Source organism: Mixophyes fleayi, chromosome 8 (genome assembly GCF_038048845.1).
Source record: "Mixophyes fleayi isolate aMixFle1 chromosome 8, aMixFle1.hap1, whole genome shotgun sequence".
In the NCBI taxonomy this organism is placed as follows: Eukaryota; Metazoa; Chordata; class Amphibia; order Anura; family Limnodynastidae; genus Mixophyes; species Mixophyes fleayi.
Genome location: NC_134409.1, coordinates 49,370,212 through 49,392,131, shown reverse-complemented (window position 1 = coordinate 49,392,131; position 21,920 = coordinate 49,370,212). Strand labels below are relative to the sequence as shown.

The 21,920-nt window shown below is 39.3% G+C and overlaps 1 protein-coding gene across 3 annotated transcripts in view; it reads right to left on the bottom strand.

Moving 5' to 3' along the window:
* LOC142099271 (glyoxal reductase-like) overlaps positions 1-21,920 on the bottom strand; it is a 125,611-nt gene that overhangs the window by 10,716 nt on the left and 92,975 nt on the right. Inside the window, exon 8 of one of the 3 annotated variants that reach the window (XM_075182556.1) lies at positions 20,170-20,274. The exons of the other annotated variants lie outside the window; for them this stretch is intronic. Coding sequence (XP_075038657.1) covers positions 20,179-20,274 — 96 coding nt within the window. The 3' untranslated portion in view covers positions 20,170-20,178. The remainder of the gene's footprint in view (positions 1-20,169; positions 20,275-21,920) is intronic. 3 annotated transcript variants of the gene reach the window in all.

Sequence of the window (21,920 nt, the reverse complement as noted above, 5' to 3'; positions counted from 1 at the left end):
TGCGCAGTTTGACAGAAATAATCTGCATTGCCGACCTGGTTTTAGCGATAACATTATCATGTGGTAGACCATTCCACACCTTTGTTATTGTGAAAGAACCTCTGCTCCAAACAGCAGAGATAAAGTCTCTGGTTTGAACTATGCTAGCAAAATGTATTCAATATAAAATGTTTTAAAGTTGCCGGTAATCCAAAAAGACAGGTCTCCAGCTTGAAATGGAAAAATATACCTCAATTTAAAAGCTCTGGTTTTCAATTAATTTCTTCTGCACAGGTTTTTAGGAAGTATATATGAACTGTACATGTTTTATAGGCAGGAAAGGTTTACAAACGCTCAGTGCACCATGGTAAACCCTTTACTTATTTGATGGGTGAGAACTGTTCTCATGCCCCAGCAAATTGTTTGGCCAGTAAATTCAGAGACTCGTAATGGTAAAATGAGAAATGTGTACAGTGTTGTGTAGGAATTAGTAAGTCTGTTCTGGTACGTGATCATGTATTGGAATGCAGATAAAAAATGAGGGAAAGGGGAGAGTACATACTACATAGAGAGGACCTACATAATAGATTTCTGCCCAGAGAGAGACAGCTACTATTAAAACTGGTAAATCAATTATGCTCTCTAACTCTAAATGTTGGTGGAGGGGAGGTGTGAATGTGAAGACCAATCACAAGCCACAATCAACCCCGCTCACTAAACTCACTCCATCCCAGCTTTTATCTGAGACTGAGAGTGGGTAAAACGGCTGCATGGAGCGGTGGTAAAATCATTTCACAGCTGGCAGTACAGATTAATGTTTCAATATTGCCCATATTTGCCTAGGTTCCCAAATTTCGGGAACTTCTCTTGGACAAGTAGGCATACAGGGCTTAATGATTTAATTGCCACATTAAGTCTTGTCCCCCGCTATGCAATGTCGTGAATTTCAATAGTTCATAGCAGGGGGTGGGGCCATTGTGATGCAATGGCACCATCACAACCCCTCCTGCACTTGTTACATGACCTCCCGTAGACAAGAACACAAGTATGACATAGCCTTAATAAGTATATAGGTAGTAACTTTTTGGTGTAGCTAACAGTTGTTTGTTTGTACTTTTTTATTAATGGAATATAAATCCATATTAGTTGAAATAGATAACCTACAAAAACCTCATTTAGTAAAAAGGGTAGTAATTATCACCTCGGAGACCATGCTGCAGTGCAAATTTTTTTGGCTAACACAATATATCCACACAATCCAAGCCAATAAATCTGATCTTTCAATAATGTAACTTTCAGTTTTGCAACACTGAACAAAATACATAATTCCAGTGCAAAAAGCACAGATTTACAATTGTATCCCTTTAAGCAAATGTAACTGTTGACCTTGCGATTATGGGAAAAATTTGCAGACATGTCAGACAGATTAATTTTCTTAATCAAATAAAGATGGTTACTTTTGCTTACACAGTAAACTAAGAATTGCTTTGAAAACAAATGATCTATTTAACATATCAGGGAGCAAAACAGACACTGATGATGCAATTATACAGCTATTTATAAATGCTTAATGGTAACTAACGGCCAACAAAACCTGGTGAAACGTATAAGCTTTGATTACCTTTAGAGAATACTCACAACTATGGTTAAAATCTTAAACAAATGGTTTTCCTATGATGCAGTTACCTACTTATTTTATAAGATTGCAAAAACATATTTCAATATATTTATTGTGTTCAAGCTTAATAACTTTCCAATATCAAAATCAATTATTAACAATAATCTTATGTCAAGGGAGTCAGTTACAATATGTCACCTTTACATATACATGTGAAATTAGTGGCAAAAGCAATTCTACATTTACATTATACACCGATCAGCCACAACATTAAAATCACTGACAAGTGAAGTGAATAACATTGATTATCTTGTTACAATGACACCTGTCAAGGTGTATATTATGTAGAAAGTGAAGAGCAGTTCTTGAAATTGATGTGTTGGAAGCACAACAAATATGCATGTGTGAAGATTTGAACGTCTTTGACAAAAGCCATATTGTGATGGCTAGACCACTGGGTCACAGCATCTCCGAAACAGCAGGTCTTGTGGAGTGTTTGCAGTATGCAGTGGTTAGCACCTATCAAAAGTGGTTCAAGGAAGGACAACTGGTGCACCAGCGATAAGGTCATGGGCATCCAATGCTCATTGAGTGACATTGTGAAAACAAGCCCGTCTGGTCCAATCCCACAGAAGAGCTACTGTAGCACATATTGCAGAAAAAGTTAATGCTGGCTATGACAGAAAGCTGTCAGAACACACAGTGCATCGCAGCTTGCTGCGTATGGGGCTGTGTAGTCTCAGAGCAGTCAGAATGCCTATGCTGACCCGTCCACTGCCAAAACCACCTACAATGGGCATGTGAGCCCCAGAACTGGACCATGGAGCAATGGAAGAAGGTGGCCTTGTCTGATGAATCACGGTTTCTTTTACATCATATGGGCGGCCGGGTGCGTGTGCCTTTTTTGCTTGGGGAAGATATGGCACCAGGATGCACTATGGGGAGAAGGCAAGGCGGCGGGTAATGTTATGCTAGGAAACTCAGGGTTCTGGCATTCATGTGGATGTTACTTTGATACCTAAACATGGTTGTAGATCAAGTACACCCCTTCATGGCAACGGTATTCCCTGATGGCAGTGGCCTCTTTCAGCATGTAAATGCACCCTGCCACACTGCAAAAGCTGTTCAGGAATGGTTTGAGGAAGATTATTATTATTAATTTTTATTTATAAGGCGCCACAAGGCGTCCGCAGCGCCGTACAGAGACAAACAAATTACAATACAATGGGAGACAGCACAGTACAGTAAACAGTAAGCACAGCAACTCAGTAAGCTCAATGCACAGCTAGAGAGGGCGGGGAAGGGGGAGGGAGGATCCGCAAATGACGGGGCCCAAGAAGGAGGGCGCGGAAGACAGGGAGACCCCCAGGGGGGAGGAGGGAGCGAGAGTGGACGTGGGGTGGAGGACCCTCGAGGAGGAGGGCTAAGTAGCTGGAGAGCAGAGTTAGAAGTAGTGGAAACAGGAGGAGAGATGGCCCTGCTCAGAGGAGCGTACAATCTAAGGGGAGGAGTGGACAGACAGAGAGACGCAGGGGAGAGAGGGAGTAGGGGGACGGAGGCAGAAGATAAGGTAGGAAGTTAAGTGGGAGACAGAAAGGCTTTAAGAAAAAGGTGGGTTTTTAGGGCCCGTTTGAAACTGGACAGATTAGGGGAAGTTCTGATGGAGGGAGGGAGCTTGTTCCAGTGGAGGGGGGCAGTGCGGGCGAAGTCTTGGATACGCACATGGGAGGAGGTTATAAGGGGGGAAGAGAGGCGATGGTCAGAGGCAGAACGGAGAGAGCAGGATGGAGCATGAATAGAGAGGAGGGTGGAGATGTAGGGCGCAGTGGAGTTGGCGAGGGCCTTGTAGGTGAGTGTGAGGAGCCTAAAGAGGATTCTGAAGGGGAATGGGAGCAAGTGAAGGGCTAGGTAGAGGGGGGAGACAGAAGAGGAGCGGCGAGAAAGGAAAATAAGCCTAGCGGCAGCGTTAAGAACAGATCGAAGGGGATCGAGATGAGAGTGGGGGAGGCCAGTGAGGAGGAGGTTGCAGTAGTCTAGGCGGGAGATGATCAGAGAGTGGATAAAGAAGATGACATTTTTTATGCTTTGCTCTCCTTAATGAATCAGGCCCAAAGAGTTTAAGGTGTTGACTTGGCCTCCGAATTCCCCAGATTCAGTCTGATCGAGCATTTGTGGGATGTGCTGGAAAAACAAGTCCGAGCCATGGAGGCTCCACCTTGCAACTTACAGGATCTAAATGATCTCCTGCTAACGTCTGGTGCCATATGCCACCGTACACATGGAGATCCTATACCTGTACTTACATTTTTATTATGTTATGAGATAAAGGAAAACTGTTGCACAGCTGTGTTTTTACATGATTTTATCTACCTGTGAAAAGTTGCTTTAGCAATGTAGAGAGGATAGGCTGGGTCTGGGTGTACTGTGGTCCGCGTAATCTCTGGAAAATTAAAGCTGGCATGTTTTGGAATTTGTAAAAGAGTTTTATTGGTGTGATCAATCTGCTATGTTAGCAAGATGGTATTATGCTGGCCATACACGCTATGATATCTGCAGCAATAGCATGCACATTTCCCAATATTGCATAGTGTGTTCCCAAAATGACCACATGTTTGATAATAATCAAATCAAAATCAATCAGACCATTATTTGCCATGTTGCTAAATAGCCACTACTGGAGTCTGTGTGTTGTAATTTTCTGACCGCATTAATAGCCACAATCATTTACTATTTACACCATGCTCTAAAAACATATACTTAAAGTCAAGAATTCTCATCATCATATAATTGCACTCAGCAAATAGCCTGGTTTTAGAGAGCACAGACTTCAGTTACAATAAAATAAAACAAAAAAAAAAGCTGAGCTATTAGAACTTATCTAAACCACATATTACCCATTTAACATTTTCAATAGAGAAAATATATACATGCCTCTAAATTTGATTTATTGCCTCTAAATACTTGTTATTTTTCAGTTTTGCTTCATTATAAAGCAGCAGTTCCATAAAAAAAATCAGGTATGTTTTTATAACATAAATCATTGGCAGGCTATAAGAACAATGTTAGTATTTACCATTTTCCTGTGTTTTTTTCTTGACACTGCAATTAATGGTTTATGACTCTGCACTACCATGACAACCACAGTCACATGATATAGTGAACAGAGAGTCTTTGGAATGCTCCTCAGATCTCTGTCTGCACTGTGTCATTCTCTTCTCCTCACTCTACCATCACATGACATGCTGACAGCTATAAGCCAGTGTAGCAGACTATTTCTGTCAGACATTTTATGTTTGCCAACCAGAGAACTTTTGAAAAGGAGACAATGACACAGAATTAAAAAGATACCTAACATGCGATTTTAAAAAAATCAACCCCTCCCCCCATATATCTTCTATTTGGGATTGCTGTTTTAAGATACTCATTATACTTAATTTAATTTTCTCAGCTCTTTGTTAACCAAAGGGTTAAATCCAGCAATGGAATCCTGATAACAATATAGCATGTAAGTGGCAGCTTGGCATAGCTAACAAGGGGATTTCCATACACTGAAAAAGAGACGGGAAGCAGAATAATGAGGGGGCAATATAATTCCTGGTATTGCTTTACCAATAAGCCAGCCTATCTCACAGCATAAAAGATTTATTATTGTATGATAATACAGTGAAGTCAGTTGTTTCAGAGAAAAAAATGAAAAACAGATTTCTTCTCATCTAAAACAGCAACTGTTTTACTCATGTATCATACATAAAATATTGCTGTATACAAACTTATTGTTCTGTCTACGTTTAAGCATCTCTAATCCCTCACCACATCTTATTGCTCTCCCCTCCGGTAACTATCGCAAAGGTGGTCGCTTTGCTATAGTAAACTTAAAAAAGATAAGAGGAGTTTCTTCCCAGGAACAGCAGTTTTTCATGACTGCTGTTCCTGTTGAAGATTTTTAATAAATACACACGATCTGTCAATCCTTAACTTTGCAATAAGGATTGAAAGGGTTTGTGCTAAAAATGCTGTCATTAATAAATAAGGGCCTAAGAAACATCCAGGTGGCTTGTGACACCTTGTGACTAAAACAGCACATGCAGTGAATTTGTATTTAGCTATCCAAAAAGGGTGGAAGAATTTACAAAATGATTTCAGGTTGCTATGCATACTCCTGCCCAGCAGTCCAAAAATCCCTGATGGAGCAGCTATAAAGCTGCATATGGTAGGAAGGTATGTGTACACATTTATATATAATACTGTTCCACGCATGTTACAGTAGTACTGGTTTGCATGGTTAGCCCTTTAAAGGTATGGCATTATTTTATGCAATTGTGATTTACAGGTAATGCTAGATTGTAGATCCCATATGGAAGTAGTAGTTAATTCTCTCAATCAATACTTTAAGTAAAACAAGTTATACTTGTAACTGCATTTGATGTCACATGGAAAATGTATGCACTGCAACCATGGTAACACTGCAGCTGTGAGTACCAAGTGGTCATGGACACAGAGGATTCTCTAATACCCCATTCATACTGCACCAAAATCCCGGGTTTTTGCCGGGGCGAGCTCAAACGACCCGGGTCTTGGTGCAGTATGAATGGTGTTTCTGAGCTGGGACGCTCCGAGCCCCGGCAAAAACCTGGGATATTGCCGGGACGGCAGTATGAAAGCGGTATTAGTATATATAGATGTGGGCTTGACCTCCATGTTATATTTCTAAGTAGCATTTGATTTGTTCCTTTATGTTGCTAAAGACTTTATTTATAGAGGGCTGTGTCTGTGTGTTTGTTATGATTCATACAAATTTCCTGCTGTTTAGTTTATATAAAAAAGTTTATTTTTTAATTGACCCAGTTAATGACAAAGTTAGATTTACAACAATTGATAAGTATAATAAAAAAAGGTTGAGTACTGTAGTAGTGGTGATCCTTTTGATATATAGACTCAAATATATAAATTTTGCCAGGATCATTATCAGACATAACGATCGTTTTAGAGGGCAGCTTGTGTCGCCAGCAGAAAAGTTCATTTTTAAAAATAAATGTTTGAGAGATCTACTCCCTTCTTTAGATGAATCAATACATCAGAGAAACAAAGAGAGGAAGTAAAACATAAGGCCATAAAAATGAGCAGTAGGGTGCAGTGAGCACCAGACCACAGAAATGAGGTGACAAAGTTCATAAAAACATTTGATAGTGACTTAGAGAACCAAGTTCATCATTCAGTCCATTTTCTTTGGTGTCAAACAGAATTATTAATTTCAAGTACAAAAGTTTTCCTTTCTTGAACGTAAAACTCACTTTCAGAACCTTAATTTTAGTTCCTGTATAATGTGGTTTGGTTGTGCCAAATGATGTCCCACAGGTGTGCAATAGTTATGTTCTTTGTGTTGTGTTATTCAGCATTTGTTTTTTGTAAATTGTTATCCAATCTCGCCAATCCAACAGCCATGGCTACATAGGACATTATATAAGCATACTTGCCTACTCACATGGAACTTCCAGAAGACTCATGAATTTTGGAGAGTCCTTTTGGAAACCCTGGGGGAGTAGACCACCCTCCCAGATCACTTCCGTTTTTCTTGTACAGAGGGCAGGCCATTTATAATGCGGTTTGCATCATCTGGCCTTGTCGGCAGGTCCTGATGGCACAAATCTCATTGTCACGTCGCCTTCACGTTCCCTTTGGACCTCCCCTCTGGGATCTCCTGAAGGGCGAGGTCCAAAAAGTAGGAAAGTATGTGTACAAGATACAAAACATTCCTGGAGGTGCAGCAGTAAGGTCAGGTGATGATAAATTACCATGTTGAATGAGTGACTTATAAATGACATAAAAAAGCTTGCTTAGCTGTTACTTGGTAATATTTTGCTCCATTCACTAAATTAGCATGGCACAAGCTACCTAAACTATGGAAAGGGTCTCTTAACTTTGTGGTGACTATTATGTATACCTCATTAGTAACAAATCATAAGTTATTTAAAACTATGCTTACAAATATAAAATGGCAAAAATTAAAGTGGTAGTTTTAGAGATGTTCACTCTGAGTAGAATTGGAACACTGATATTTTGTTAATTAAATATAATAAAAAAAACTAAGGAAAGTTCTGGATGACAATCAGAGAAGCACAAAGGGAAACTGCAGAGGGGGGAGAAAGTGGAAAAATACAAACAGCCATAAATTCTGAAATGAGTCAAAGGACTGGAGGGTAGTGAAGGATGAAGAAGAGTGGGTGTAATGCCATATAGATATATAAATCTTACAACAAGAAAAGAAGTTGCTCTTCTATGAAAAACAACTTTATAGCATTCACAAATATACATGTGAGAAAGTCCCAGAATGTAGAATATTTGGATTCTTCAACATAGTCTTGCATTTCATGCTTTTGATGGTTGCATATCCCTCTGAATGTGGGAATGAATTTAATCATAAAAAAGTGTCCTTATTTAATATAAACTATTAATCCAATGGCATTGTCAGCTACAGAAACACAAGGCACAGGCCAAGGGTTCCATGGATAGTGTACTTAATCCGATAGGTCCCTGTCATTGCCTGTGTGATTTAAAAGCTAGTGCCAACAGTGTGTTAATCTCCCAGTAGTGGCTGCGGTTTGCTGGTCAGCCCTCTCCAGCGTACGTAGTAGAGGGAAGAAGAGTACACGAAAGTGGTGGTAGTGCTGGTGTATGGCATCACACAGTAAAGAGCTGCTGCATACCTGCAGAATATCCCAAAAATGTAATTACAATGTACAAATGTGGCAAAAGCTATTAAAACAGTACTGATGTCTTTTTCTGATAATAAAGTATGTACGGCTCTTTCTAATGTGCGGTTGTACATATCAAGCAACAATTATCCTCTAGTCCTCACAAAGGCTTAACTAAAGTAATCTCATATGACAACTAACCAATAATATATTTTACTTGGCCATTATACATTAAAAAAAAAATAAGCAGCCATGAAGAAGCCATGTGTGAACAAACCCACAACCTCTGCCTCCTTATCAATAACAAATGTAATTTGACTCAAGTGTACTTCATTAATTGATCATCAGGAAATGCTTCCATCGCTATGTAGAAGCAGAACCTTTGTCATTCTGGTCTGGAGCTTGTGTTATGATCATGCTAAGGAGAAGAGACATATGCAGTGATCTTGGATAAGCAATTGTTGCTGCTGATAAGTCTGGAAAGGTATATAAGGCAATTTACAAATGAAGTCCATCATTCCACAGTGAGAAAGACTATTTCCAATGGAGCACACTGAAGACAGTTTTATTTTTTTTCAGGAATAGGCATCTCAGTCAATACATCCAAAGATCAGACAGTTTGATGCTCTGAGAAGTTACAAAGAACCCAAAAGATGCCTCCAGGGGACTACATGCCCTAGTTCTTGACTATACCATCACAAAAAGATTGCACGAGTATGACTCGTGGTAGGCTAATCAGGAGCAAACCAATTCTCCCCCCAAAAAAAGAAAAACAAAAAACATTGCAGTACGGAATAATTTGGGAAAGTTCCATCTGAATAAATCACAAGACATCTTTTGGCTTTGTACATTAAAACCAAACACAACATATCACAAAGACACCACCATGTCCACTGTTAAGCATGGTGGTCAGGGGCTAATGTTTTGCAGTCACATGACTTGGACTCCTTACAATCATTGGGTCTACCATGAACCCCTCTTCATACCTCAGTATTTTAGAAGCAAATGTGAAACCCTCTTTTCAACAAGTTTGACCTAAATTGAATCAAGCAACAGACAACGATACAAGCACCAGCAAATCTACAAATGAATGTCTGAAAAAGTAAAGAATCAAGGTTTCGAATAGCCAAGTCAAATTCCAGACATCAAGCCCATTTCTCCAATCCTCAAATTAGAACTAACAAGTTAATTAAGCAGCTTGCTTATTCCTAATGTCCCTTTGTAGTACACACCGGTTCCATAGTATTACAATAAAATATTTTTCTATCATAGCAAAAGCTATAGAAGGTGCAAATTTTAAGTGTCTTCCTGGTAATAAGTGGTTAACTTTCTTCTTGCTATACACCACATGTTCTACAATATTTTATGATCTCTGCAGCTGGTTGGTGGATACTGAGGATGTTAGTTCAACACCAAAAAAACTTGTGAAACATCTGACCTCTGAGGTTGGAAATATACATACCCAGTTAATTAAGAAACCAACCGAAAAAGAACGCATTTATTTTTAAAGAATTTAGTAAATGATGTGCAGTGTATTATATTAACCAAATGTAGTATATCAAATGTTTAGATATTGTGACGCTGAAAAAGACAAATAAAGTTAAAGCAGTCAAAATAAACATGCTCAACACCGCTAGGGGGTAGTGGTGCCAAGTAAGTTCTTATAAAACATTATGGACCCGATTCATTAAGGAACGCAAACTGCGAACAATCCGCAAAATCACTCTGTGGCTTCCAGAACCACACCATACTCCCCAGAACACAGCTACGTTCAATTCTTCTTTATGCTCAAAGTACACTTATTACACCTTACGATTTCAGGGAGGAAACAGGACAGGGAAAGGGGCGCTTCCCAGTAGTCAATGTACAGAATGTTCAGTGAGGTCATGCCAATCTCGAGAGCACACAGCAGCAGTTTTTCAGTCATATCACTTGCTCCAGGAAGACCACGTAAAATCAAAGAGCTAAGGCGCATGTTGCGTAAGTCGCCAATGCTCTGATTCCATAGCTGAAGAGTTCCGAAAGTCCACTGGCATTAATGATAGCACAAAACTGTGTGGCAGGAGCTTAATGGAATGGATTTACATTGCCGAGCAGCTGCCCTGAAGAGTCTAGGCATGCTGGTGCTTGTAGTACTACAAGCACCAGTGTACCCATGGCTGCCAGGGCATGCTAGCACGTGGGAGACCACAAGTGCCAGCATGCCCAGACACTCAGGCTCCACTGGAGTTTGTCAGAATTTGTCGGTTTTTGTTTGCTCACCCGTCTCTTGAGGATTGACCACAAGTTCTTAATGGGATTAAGGTCTGGGGAGTTTCCTGGCCATGGACCCAAAATTTCGATGTTTTGATCCCCGAGCCATTTAGTTATCACTTTTGCCTTATGGCAAGGTGCTCCATCATGCTGGAAAAGGCATTGTTCATCAACAAACTGTTCTTGGATGGTTGGGAGAAGTTGCTCTTGGAGGATGTTTTGGTACCACTCTTTATTCATGGCTGTGTTCTTAGGCAAAATTGTGAGCCCACTCCCTTGGCTGAGAAGCAACTTCACACATGAATGGTCTCAGGATGCTTTACTGTTGGCATGACACAGGACACAGGACTGACGGTAGCGCTTACCTTTCCTTCCCCGGACAAGCATTTTTCCAGATGCCTTCAACAATCTGAAAGGGGATTCATCAGAGAAAAGTACTTTACCCCAGTCCTCAGCGGTTCAATACCTGTACCTTTTGCGGAAAATCAGTCTGTCCCTGATGTTTTTCCTGGAGAGAAGTGGCTTCTTTGCTGGCTTCCTTGACACCAGGCCATCCTCCAAAAGTCGTTGTCTCACTGTGCATGCAGATGCACTTACACCTGCTTGCTGCCATTCCTGAGTAAGCTCTGCACTGTTGGTGCCCGGATCCCACAGATAAATCAACTTTAGGAGACGGTCCTGGCATTTTCTGGACATTCTTGGGCGCTCTGAAGCCTTCTTCACAACTATTGAAGCTTGATGATCCGATAAATTGTTGATTTAGGTACAGTCTTACTAGCAGCAATATCCTTGCCTGTGAAGCCCTTTTTGTGCAAAGTAATGATGACTGCACGTGTTTCCTTGCAGATAACCATGGTTAACAGAGGAAGAACAATGATTTCAGGCACAACCCTCCTTTTAAAGCTTCCAGTCTGTTATTGTAACTGAATCAGCATAACAGAATGATCTCCAGCCTTGTCCTCGTCAACACTCCCAGGGCTGAAATGCAGTGGAAATGTTGTTTTTGGGATAAAGTTAATTGTCATGGCAAAGAGGGACTTTGAAATGAATTGCAATTCATTTGATCAATCTTCATGACATTCTGAAGTATATGCAAATTGCCATCATAAAAACTGGGGCAACAGACTTTTTGAAAAATAATACTTCTGTCACTCTCAAAACTTTTGGCCATGACTGTAGAATATAAAATCTAAAAAAAAAGATTAATCAATTAATGATACCTGTTAATAATATGGGTGGGCTACTAATTCTTGAGGACGAGAATTCCGACAGTCAGTTTCCTACTCTTACGGGGGCGATGCCAGAACCGGGAAGCAAGATAAAGTAGAAGTGTTACTACAAAAGGTAAAATAAATGCAGGCAGAAGTCGGCGCAGGGGGAAGGATTTTTGGGAGACAAAAGGAGACAGACAATATTCAAAACATAGACTTTCAGAATTTATAAGTCCTACACCAATCCTTATGGGGAATGTCTCTGACGTTATCAAATTTGAAATCACAGTTCTATCAGAGTGTTTGATGGTGCCCGTAGACACTCTTGAAAATGTTTCAATTCCTCCTCATACCGGTTTGCATATATGTGGGGAAAGAAAAGAAAAAGATCCGCTCATAGGGTAAAAACGTTATCTGCATTTATTAAAATATCCATAGGGTAAAAACGCTATCTGCATTTATTAAAATATCTTAGACACACCCCTGATGAAGTCACAATCTGTGACGAAACGCGTTGGAACAATTGGAAACATCCACGGAGTAACCACGCCCCCCGGAGAGTCCACAATAATGGATTCACTGGTGGTTGTTACTGATGTACCTTAACACTGAATCAGAAAATAAACATTTATAGGGACTAGCCTACATTAAGCCTTAAATGTTGTAGTTTAGGAAATAACAAAATAGCTGTGTGCAATATACTTATATACCAGTTATCTTTGGCACATTATAATCAAAGAAAAGCAATTACATACACGTGACATTATGTGCAGGGATCTCATTCTATAATGTGTTTGCTTCTAGTGATATTCCCAGGATTAGACCAGTAAACCTGTACTCTTTTCAGACTATTGACAATGGTTTTTTTGTTAGTAGTCTGGGAGAATCCTGATTACAAAGCCCGGTAACAATGTGCTAGGAGAATAATATCCCTTACTCGCACTTGGAAATCTTGAAACATATTTGAGCAGATTGTGAGCCGAGAAAGTCTCGACACAATTTGAAGAGTACAGGGAATCCTAAAATAAACTCAAATGATGACATAGGAGCCGTGTTACACTTTACAGACAAATGGGAACAATATAAAACACGTATTCACATCTAACAGTCAAATTATTTTTATACATTGACAGTAGAATTTTTTCTGCTTATGTGAAAGCATTGGGGAGGTGTCAAATTACTATATCAGTCTTTCCGTCATTCTCTACAATGGGAAATGTTGACAAAGTTAAACATGTCCTAACTTCTTCTGTCCATATTACTGTAATGGTCTATATATGACCATTCATATTTGCTCTAGAGACACATGAAAGACTTCCTCATGCATATATACACTAAGGACAAGCCATGTTTAAAATATTGTAATCCAGTTAAATCTTCCTAAGAGTGGACATTATCAGGGCTGAATTAGCACAGGATATGATGAAGCTCTTGATCCGTCATCCAAAACATCTTATGTGTTCTGCATATCACAAAAATTGCATAAAAATATTTATGTTAAAGAGAAATATACCCTATTTTTTTATAAACATACTGGAAAACATAAGGGCAGACATTATTCTACAGTCAATTTATGCACCCTTCCCCTGCTGACATGGATCTGTTGGGAAGTGTTGGAATATTTTGTTATTGATTTTCTGTGAGGTTGGGCTGTTTATCTTATGCACTATTGCTACATAACCTGTTTCATTTTCATCCACAAACGTTTAGCCTGTTGTTTTAATAGTAATCAAAATAGCAAGAACACAAAAGCTTTGTTTCAATTGTAATCTAGCTTATTTTAGAGAACTCAGATGCTTGCATGTCATAAATACAGGTGCAAATCAAAATATGTGGAGAGCAACTACTATTCGCAGCACAAATGGCCAATACTGATTACCAATATACAAGGCCACTGTGCAACTGTTGTGTTGTTTTTATCATTTTTGCATTTTAGGGCAATGGGGATTACAGGGTTAGTGAGCAAAAATTATTAAATAATAAGCAGTACAGTTGTCTCTGGGTGTATCATCCAAAGACTCACTGACCTAAAGCAAACAGGCAAAAAACCAGGTAGTGTTTTCATGGAATTAGCGTGTGGCATAGTGTACATTACTGCAAGAAGGGGTTGAGCAGTGAGTTTCCCCAGTACACATTAAATATGGTCATTGCAAGGTGAAAGCCAGTGACCAAACTTTATGAAACTCTGTGAATGTATGAGCAAGTAATATTTTTGCTGCTGGTTAGTGTGAACAGACATTGGAGGTAATTTATAAAGTGCAAAATGTCTTATACACAGTCCAAAGAAAGCTATGGACCTTACTTGCACATTGATTTGTGCATGTGAGTCTAGTTTACAGTGCATGATGACGGCGTTTGCAGAGGAACAGATGTTCGCAGAGGCAGATGTGAGGAGTTGGGCAGAGATAAGCCATTCCTAGCAAAGTACAGAATAGATGGAATGATGAACCTTGCTTTGCGGAACAATACAGAAACAAGATTATTTTGAGGAGCGAGATTATTGAGACTGGCGATACTGGCCTGGAGTGGTTAGACTTAACTTACAGCTCTGCCAGGCCAGTATCTAGGGACATGCAGTGCTCACTTAATGGGTGAGTGTATAGGAATAATACTGAAGCAAACTAGGCTTAAAATAAAGTTTGTGGGTCACTTCTATGTAACAACACAGCAAATTTTATTTACGCTATAAACAACTTTAGAAAAACACAATACATAGATTTTGTCTGTACCTATATACCTTCATGACACCACAATTTTTCATAATTACCTCCACAATGTTAATTAAACAGGCATCTTCATAATTTGCATGAGAAGCTTTTGCTAGAGAGACCCAGAAAGACTTTTTATTGGTGGGGTCTACCCTGGGCGATAGTGATAGATAGGGAGAAGTCCTATCTATAGCAAAAACATCCATTTATAATGGAGATAGGGCTTTTCTCTGTTTAATAAACAGGCCCACAAGTCTCACTGCCTGGGAGGACAGAGAAGTAATGTACAAGGAAATGTATTGTTACAGTGGGGAGGAAGGACATTTGTTAAACAGAGGTGATAGATAGTGGGAGATGTGCTATTACAGAGGAAGGGGGGGGGGGTGTTACTACAGAGGTGAGGTAGGGAATGTTTTATAGGGGAGGTTTGGGGGAATGTGTTATGACAGGGACGAGGCGGGAAAATGTGTTACTAAAGAAGTGGGGGGGGATGTGTTACTACAGAAGTGATGGGGAGGAATGTGTTCCTACAGATTTTATAAGGTAGATGTGTTACAGGGAAGCGGTTGAGGTAAGAAACGTGACACACAGGTGAGGGAGGCCAAATATGTTATAGGGGGGTGCAAGGTAAGCTCTCTATGTGATGTGCTCAAACCCCTATGTGGAATGACTGCCTCTTCTAGTCCCATAGGGACATTTTGACAATGTTGAAAGGTATAGCATAAGCAAATTGCGGATCCTTCAAATGAGTACAATCCCCTGATGCATCCCTCGGACCAAGACAGGTTGTGTACCCCTAAATAGACTGTGGGTCCAATAAAGATTTGATCTGGCCCTAGGGTAGGTAACTTGTTGGGGGTCCGTCTTCCACAATTTTTCCTGGGGGCTTTGCACTAGAGCTGGAGGGAGGGGGGGGTTGTGCGGGCCTAGAGCTAGGGCCAGATTAATAATAGGCCTAATGAAGCTGTAGCTCCCAGCCTCCACACTGAAAAAGGCCCATCAGGATAAGCACAAGGGTGGATCCAGACAAGGGTGATCCCCCCCTACAAGTACAGGTAATGCTGCATTACACACACTACATAGATTAAATGAGTAATGATCCTGGGGGCCGAGAGCTTTGATTTGTCATTTTGTTTGGTCCAATGAGGTTCCCATACCCGGAAATAGAACTGCATCCAAGCACTCACTTCAACTTGTTCCCACAATCTAGCCACGCCCCCTGCAGTGAAATGGCAATGTTCACAATATGCCCTTAACAATTTTCAACTCCAGACCCATGTGGTCCTTAATCTGGCCCTACCTAGATCCCTGGCTGCCTTGCTTACAATCTGGACAGGATTAAGGGTACTAGTAAAGGGCAAATACTGTTGTTTTAAGTGCTTATCACTAATACAAAAGAATTATGAGAAGGGCAGGAAGAACTGTCTGGCAGTTTTGGTTGGATCATTTTATCAAAATCTGTGATAAAGGTAATGCTCTAGTGAGGCATCTGGACGGTTGTGACATTGAGATTTAAGTCTTGTAGTCTAGATGTATAACCAAGTATGTGGGGAACTCAATATTCAATGATTACATCATTTTATCATGTGGAAAATGTAATATGCAGGAAGGAACTTACTCAGGAACAGTTGGCATCCCTGGACATCAATGACCTTTCCAACTAAAGTCTGACACTTCCAGAATCCCATATGATATTACTGGAAAATTTACATATTAATGAATAACGTTCTCCCCCATTATTTGCATAAATGCTGAACTCATCATTTTCCAAGGAACACAGAGCGGTTGTAACTATACACAGATGTCAGTAAAGACATCAGTCAGTTTTTCGAGATGTAAATTTGCAGCCTAAAACCGTAGTCCTACTGATTGAAGCTTTGAGCCAAGACTAAACAGACAATTTCCTATGTAAAGCCACAATCTTGGATCCATGCACATTTAGGGCCTGAATTAGAGTTAAACATAAAATTGCAACTTTTTGTGTACACGCAAAACACATTGTACACTTATATTTTAGCAGCTGTATTTTGAGTTGATGAATCTTAACATATGTGCAACTTTCAAACTAGCATATAAATATGTCCACACAAAACATCATCATAATCATCAGCTCGGCAACTTGTATAAAGACTATGGGAGGCGCAAAGTAAACCTCATAAAAGGTGCATCACAAAGATGTGTGCAAGTCAAAATCGGACCCATCTCTAAAGGTGTGGTTGACTTTTGTCTCCATGTATTAACTTACATGTGAATGTCCCTGAGCAAGTCACATTTTTACATGATGCAAATGGACTTCTGTCCAACTCTAAATTAGGTCTTTAATGCATTGTGATGAATAAGAAGAAGGTGTGTTTATTTTTAGATAGGTCTTTCTTGCATACACTGACATCCGATATATAAAACGAGAATACAAAAGTGACAACAACACTATTGGAAACCATTTGCTATCATCTTCATGCGTCTTTCACTTCCTTCCCCCATTCTGCCACTCAAAGCGTAAGGAGGAGCAAGTGTCAGAACTGTATACAGACGTAGATGTACGCTTCTTGGGGGAGGGGTTTGCGCAGTACAAATTTGTGGATTTTACACTAAGCAAATGGGCATACACCCAGAGATTACTATGCCACATATATTCCAGTATTGTTGCTGTCCACTCTCAGATGCTACCATGACATTCTTTATGCAATCACTCCCCTTCCCACCTGCAAATACCAACAGTGTGCCGCCTGGCACCTTATTGCTATGCAGTCTTTCCTGTGTGTGTTTCATAAGGGCAATGTTGGATGGCTCCGCTTGCCGCTCGTCAACCCCACTCCCTTCAACTTCTTGTGCAGTGATTTTGTTATAATATATAGCACCTTAATGTCCCTCTCCTCTTTCTTGCCGGGAAGAAGCCAAGTGCTAGTCAGTGATTCCCTGCTACTGCCAGATTGCACTTATCCAGCAGTGACAGTCAACAATAAAATTCAAATGGTAATTTGAACAATATATGTCAGCCTAGTTTTCTACTGAAGTGCAGAAACAACATTTTATTTTACAGGATGCGATTATTAAGTGGGAGGTAAATGACATTAAGGGTTTGAGAGGACACATTTGCAGGGGTGTTACTGGCTTTCCAGGATGGCGTATAGCGTTTCTCTCCCTGCAAATTTCTTAAAAAATTTCCACCACCCTTGCACACTGAAAATTGTGTATTGTACCTCTAATGGGGCGCATTTTTCATCAACCAGTTGCACTTCTGCAGTGAATCTCCTCCAATATAATAGAAAGCTTCAAATACACAAAAGTAAAAAAAACAGTCCTGATTTTCCCTCTCTTGTGATCAAATTAAGATATGGATGAAGCTAAACTGAGCAGTATTTTAGTTGAAAATTAAAAAGTGTAAATGAGCAAAGGAGGTGGCCCTAAAGTAGTAGTAGACTGGACTTTGATGTGATGAATTTACTGTTTACACACATGCATATTTTCTAGATTATCTGCCAAGTTGCAAACTGATTTTAGAGTGGGTATGCACTTGAAAATGCACATGTTACACAAGTTGGTACACTTAAGACGCATAGCGAGTCTACAGTTTTTGCGGTTCGGAAATCCCTTTATGTGTGGAATGCTGCTTGCCACCATATAAAAATAAATTAAAGACTGTTCAAAAAGCTACATTTTTGGAAACAAAATAGTATTACACCCACTACGAACAAAAGAACCTTTACAAAAATTACAATTTCCCTCTTTTCTTTTTTAACCATAACGACTTAAAACCTAGTTTACACAAAAGATAATAAATTCAGTTGTGCATCTGAAGACAATTAATTTACTTACTACTTTCTAAAGAAGTTAACTGAATCAGACAAAAAAAGTTCTTTCCATCTGATGTAATGAGAAACTGCAACCTATTGTACAAGGGTCAGGCTAATGCATGTTAGCATATTGAGGAGACAAAATATCTTCATAGATGGTAAAAGCTTTATCTTTTAGCCAAAATGCTGTTTTTGCTGACTGAGTCACTAGGGAAAACAGAAAGATACAGCTACACAAGTATATTTGACTGCTGTTACCTATGCTTTTATTTACTTTTTTTTTTTTTAAGTCTGAAAATAAATTATTTCAAATGTTTGATTTTTTTAAGCTACTGTATTATACATCTTTTAATAATTATGCACTACAATTAACAAACAAATAAATAATAGACACCCACACACATGCCAATTCTGTTATTTGGCCTGATCTCTGAAAATCAGGATCAAAGATTCATCTGGTCACACACAAGCGGCTAGGTACACACTACATCATTTTCAGACCAATGTGTCATCTACAACAATTTTCCCTACGACTGAATTTCCAATCAGTCTGCCGATTCACGTGTACATACTACACACGATTTATCTTCTGATCTGGGCTCTCCATCTGGTCCAAGAGCAGTGTAGTCGGTCAATTCTATCACACTGATTATAACACACAAAAAAAACTTTTGACTTTTCCACAATGTAATTATAAATTCCTTTAGCTTCTGTGACTCTGAAACAAAATATTCAGTCTCAGAACGAACGGATGAATTAATCCACCTACAGCACTCTTTACATTTAACAATACAGACACAGTGACAGGTTTCTACTCTCTCTGGGCAGACAGTCGTGTGAGTGCATACACAGTGCAGCACCAGAAGGCTGTTGGAACGTGATTTTTAAACAGGATGAGCAATCAAATGAAACGACGATTGGTACTTTGGGACAACTGTCGTTCATCGTGCAAGTATACACATTAATGCAATATCGGGCCAATCAATCATTTTTCGGGTGTTGGGTTCAATAATTGGCTGAAAAACCTGTAGTGTGTACCTAGGCTAACCAAACTGGACAGATATTGTCTTTCAAGGGTAAGGTCCAATCAAACACCCTTCCATTTTTCCATCAACTAACAAAACTGATGGTGTTTTTGTAAACACCATTGGTGGTTGGCGTAAGATCACACGAATAATGAAATCGGGTTAATTTCATGGTATTGAAAAAACTGGCCAACTAAATTGCTACATGTGGCTAAAGCCGAGTACACACTACAGGTTTTCCGCTCAATTATCCAATATCGCAATAGTGTGTAAACTCCCACAATCTTGTTTTATAGTACCAAAGCATGTAGTTTCTTTTGATTTGATTTTATAAACTGATTAAAACTCACTATCAAAGCTGAGACAATGTTGTGTAAATTCTGAAGTGTGTATGCACTCACGACCAGCAGTGTAAGCAGATGTCTATGGAGTTCACAGAGTCACGATCTTATCAGCAGATGGTTATGACAGATGAAGATCACAGATCTGAAGGTAAATTGTGTAAGTGTGTATGCATGAATTGGGCATGCTGCGGAATTAGTGGCGCTATATAAATAAATGATGATGATGATGCTCATTGGGAATTTCAGTCGTGGGTAAAATTATTACAGATATCTCATTGGGAGGAATTTTCTATAGTGTGTACCCAGCTTAACTTATGAAGTGATGGCCTGCTTTTGTAAAAATGCAGATGTAATTGAAGAACATGTAATCAACAACTTTATTATATTGAAGTGTAAAACCAGATAAACACTTGACACAGCACAAGAAATGCATGCTACAGAGGAAAATTGTTCAGCATAGTGTACTATTCTGTTACATCGCATGGGATCAGACAATGCGTAGTTTACAGAAAGTAAGAGTATGTGCAATTAGGAGATGTTCAAACCTTTTACTGCTACAATATATCTGAAGGATCCCAGGACACGTGACGCCCATCATGCAACGAGTTTAAGGTGAAAATGTCCCAGTCTGCTAGTGAGAAATCAAACACCTGAGGAGATGCAGGCTTGTTAGTGTGTGAGGAGGACAGACACACGAGTAATATTACAATGTAGAGTGGACTAAAGATACACTGAAATGCAGGTATGCTGACACTTGTTTTCAGAACGCAACACACATTAATTTTAGTAGATTAAGAATATTTTGTTTAGTAGACAACAACGAATTACTGTGGATCACTGGAGAACATTTCGCACCTGTCTGTGCATCTCTATATAGAGGTATATTTTACCTTTAAGGGTGCCTATAGGAGTAAAGGTTTCAATCCAACAATATCTAATTGGAATAATCACGGGCAATAAGGTCCTATATGATCAGGGCCGCAACTAGGGCTGTGCGATAGGGGCGACAGCCCAGGGCGCAACACTGAAGGGGGGCGCAGTTTAGAAATATTTTAGGTTCTTTTGATTAAAATTGAGGGCTGGGGGGCGGCATTTAACATTCTCGGCCCAGGCACTAGAATTTTAAGTTACGGCTCTGTATATGATATAATAAAACTTGGCTCTTATGTGTTTAAATGAGATAAATAAATAAATAAATAATCAAAATAGAATGTGTTGCAACCAGTCATAGAGGTGCCAATCCCTAAATGACTATAGCAGTAAATAAGTAAGGAATTATAAAAGTATAATAAGTAATATAAGTAATAGAATGAATGTAAAAAGACATGTATAAATATGCACTATATGTCACAATGGACCGCTAAGGAATAATGGAGTAAAAACAAAAAAACAAATAAATAACATATATAACAGGGCTATTTATTTTCACAACACAAATTATGGTAATAAATGAAACTCAAAGTGGGTGGCCAGTCCACTAATTACCATAATTTGTGTTGTGAAAATAGCTGTGTTATTTATTGTTTTTTTTACTATATTATTCCTTAGCGGTCCATTAGTGTATATAGTGTATATTTATACATGTCTTTTGTTACTTATATTTAATCAGTTTTGCCATTTTATCTGTATATTTATTTATTGTATATTTATATGTGATAATAAGATTATTTCAGAATTCATACAAGTATCCTGCCACTACTGCTGTATAATATATTATGTGGCGCACCTTTCTACATTCCTTATTTACTACTAAGGTCCTATATGATACCTGTGTCACAGGTACATTGTCACGGTGGTAGTCATTTTACCGACATACCACACACAGACACTACTTACCCCAACCTAGTTATTATGAAAGTGGGATCCGTGACAGATTCACAGCCCGGCACACAAAATTACATCACTTGTGAACGTGACACTATTACTGGTGGTCTTAAGGGGGCACTGTAACTAGAAGCCGACTAGACAATGCTTTTTACTAATCCTTTTACATTCTCCAGCCGGCTCCTAGGTACAGTGCTCCCTTAAGACCAGCAGTAATAGTGTCGCGTTCACAAGTGATGTAATTGTGTGTGTTGGGCTGTGAATCTGTAGAAATTCTTACAAGTCAACTTTTTTAACAGTTGGGAAGATCAACATGTCATGGATCCCACTTCGTAATAACTAGGTTGGGGCAAGTAGTATCGGTGTATTAAACACTGTGATTTAGTACCTAACCCCATTGTTGGTGTGTATGCCATGGTGGTGGCCTGGGATGATTACTGTGATTTATAAATTAATAAGGTTAACAACTTAT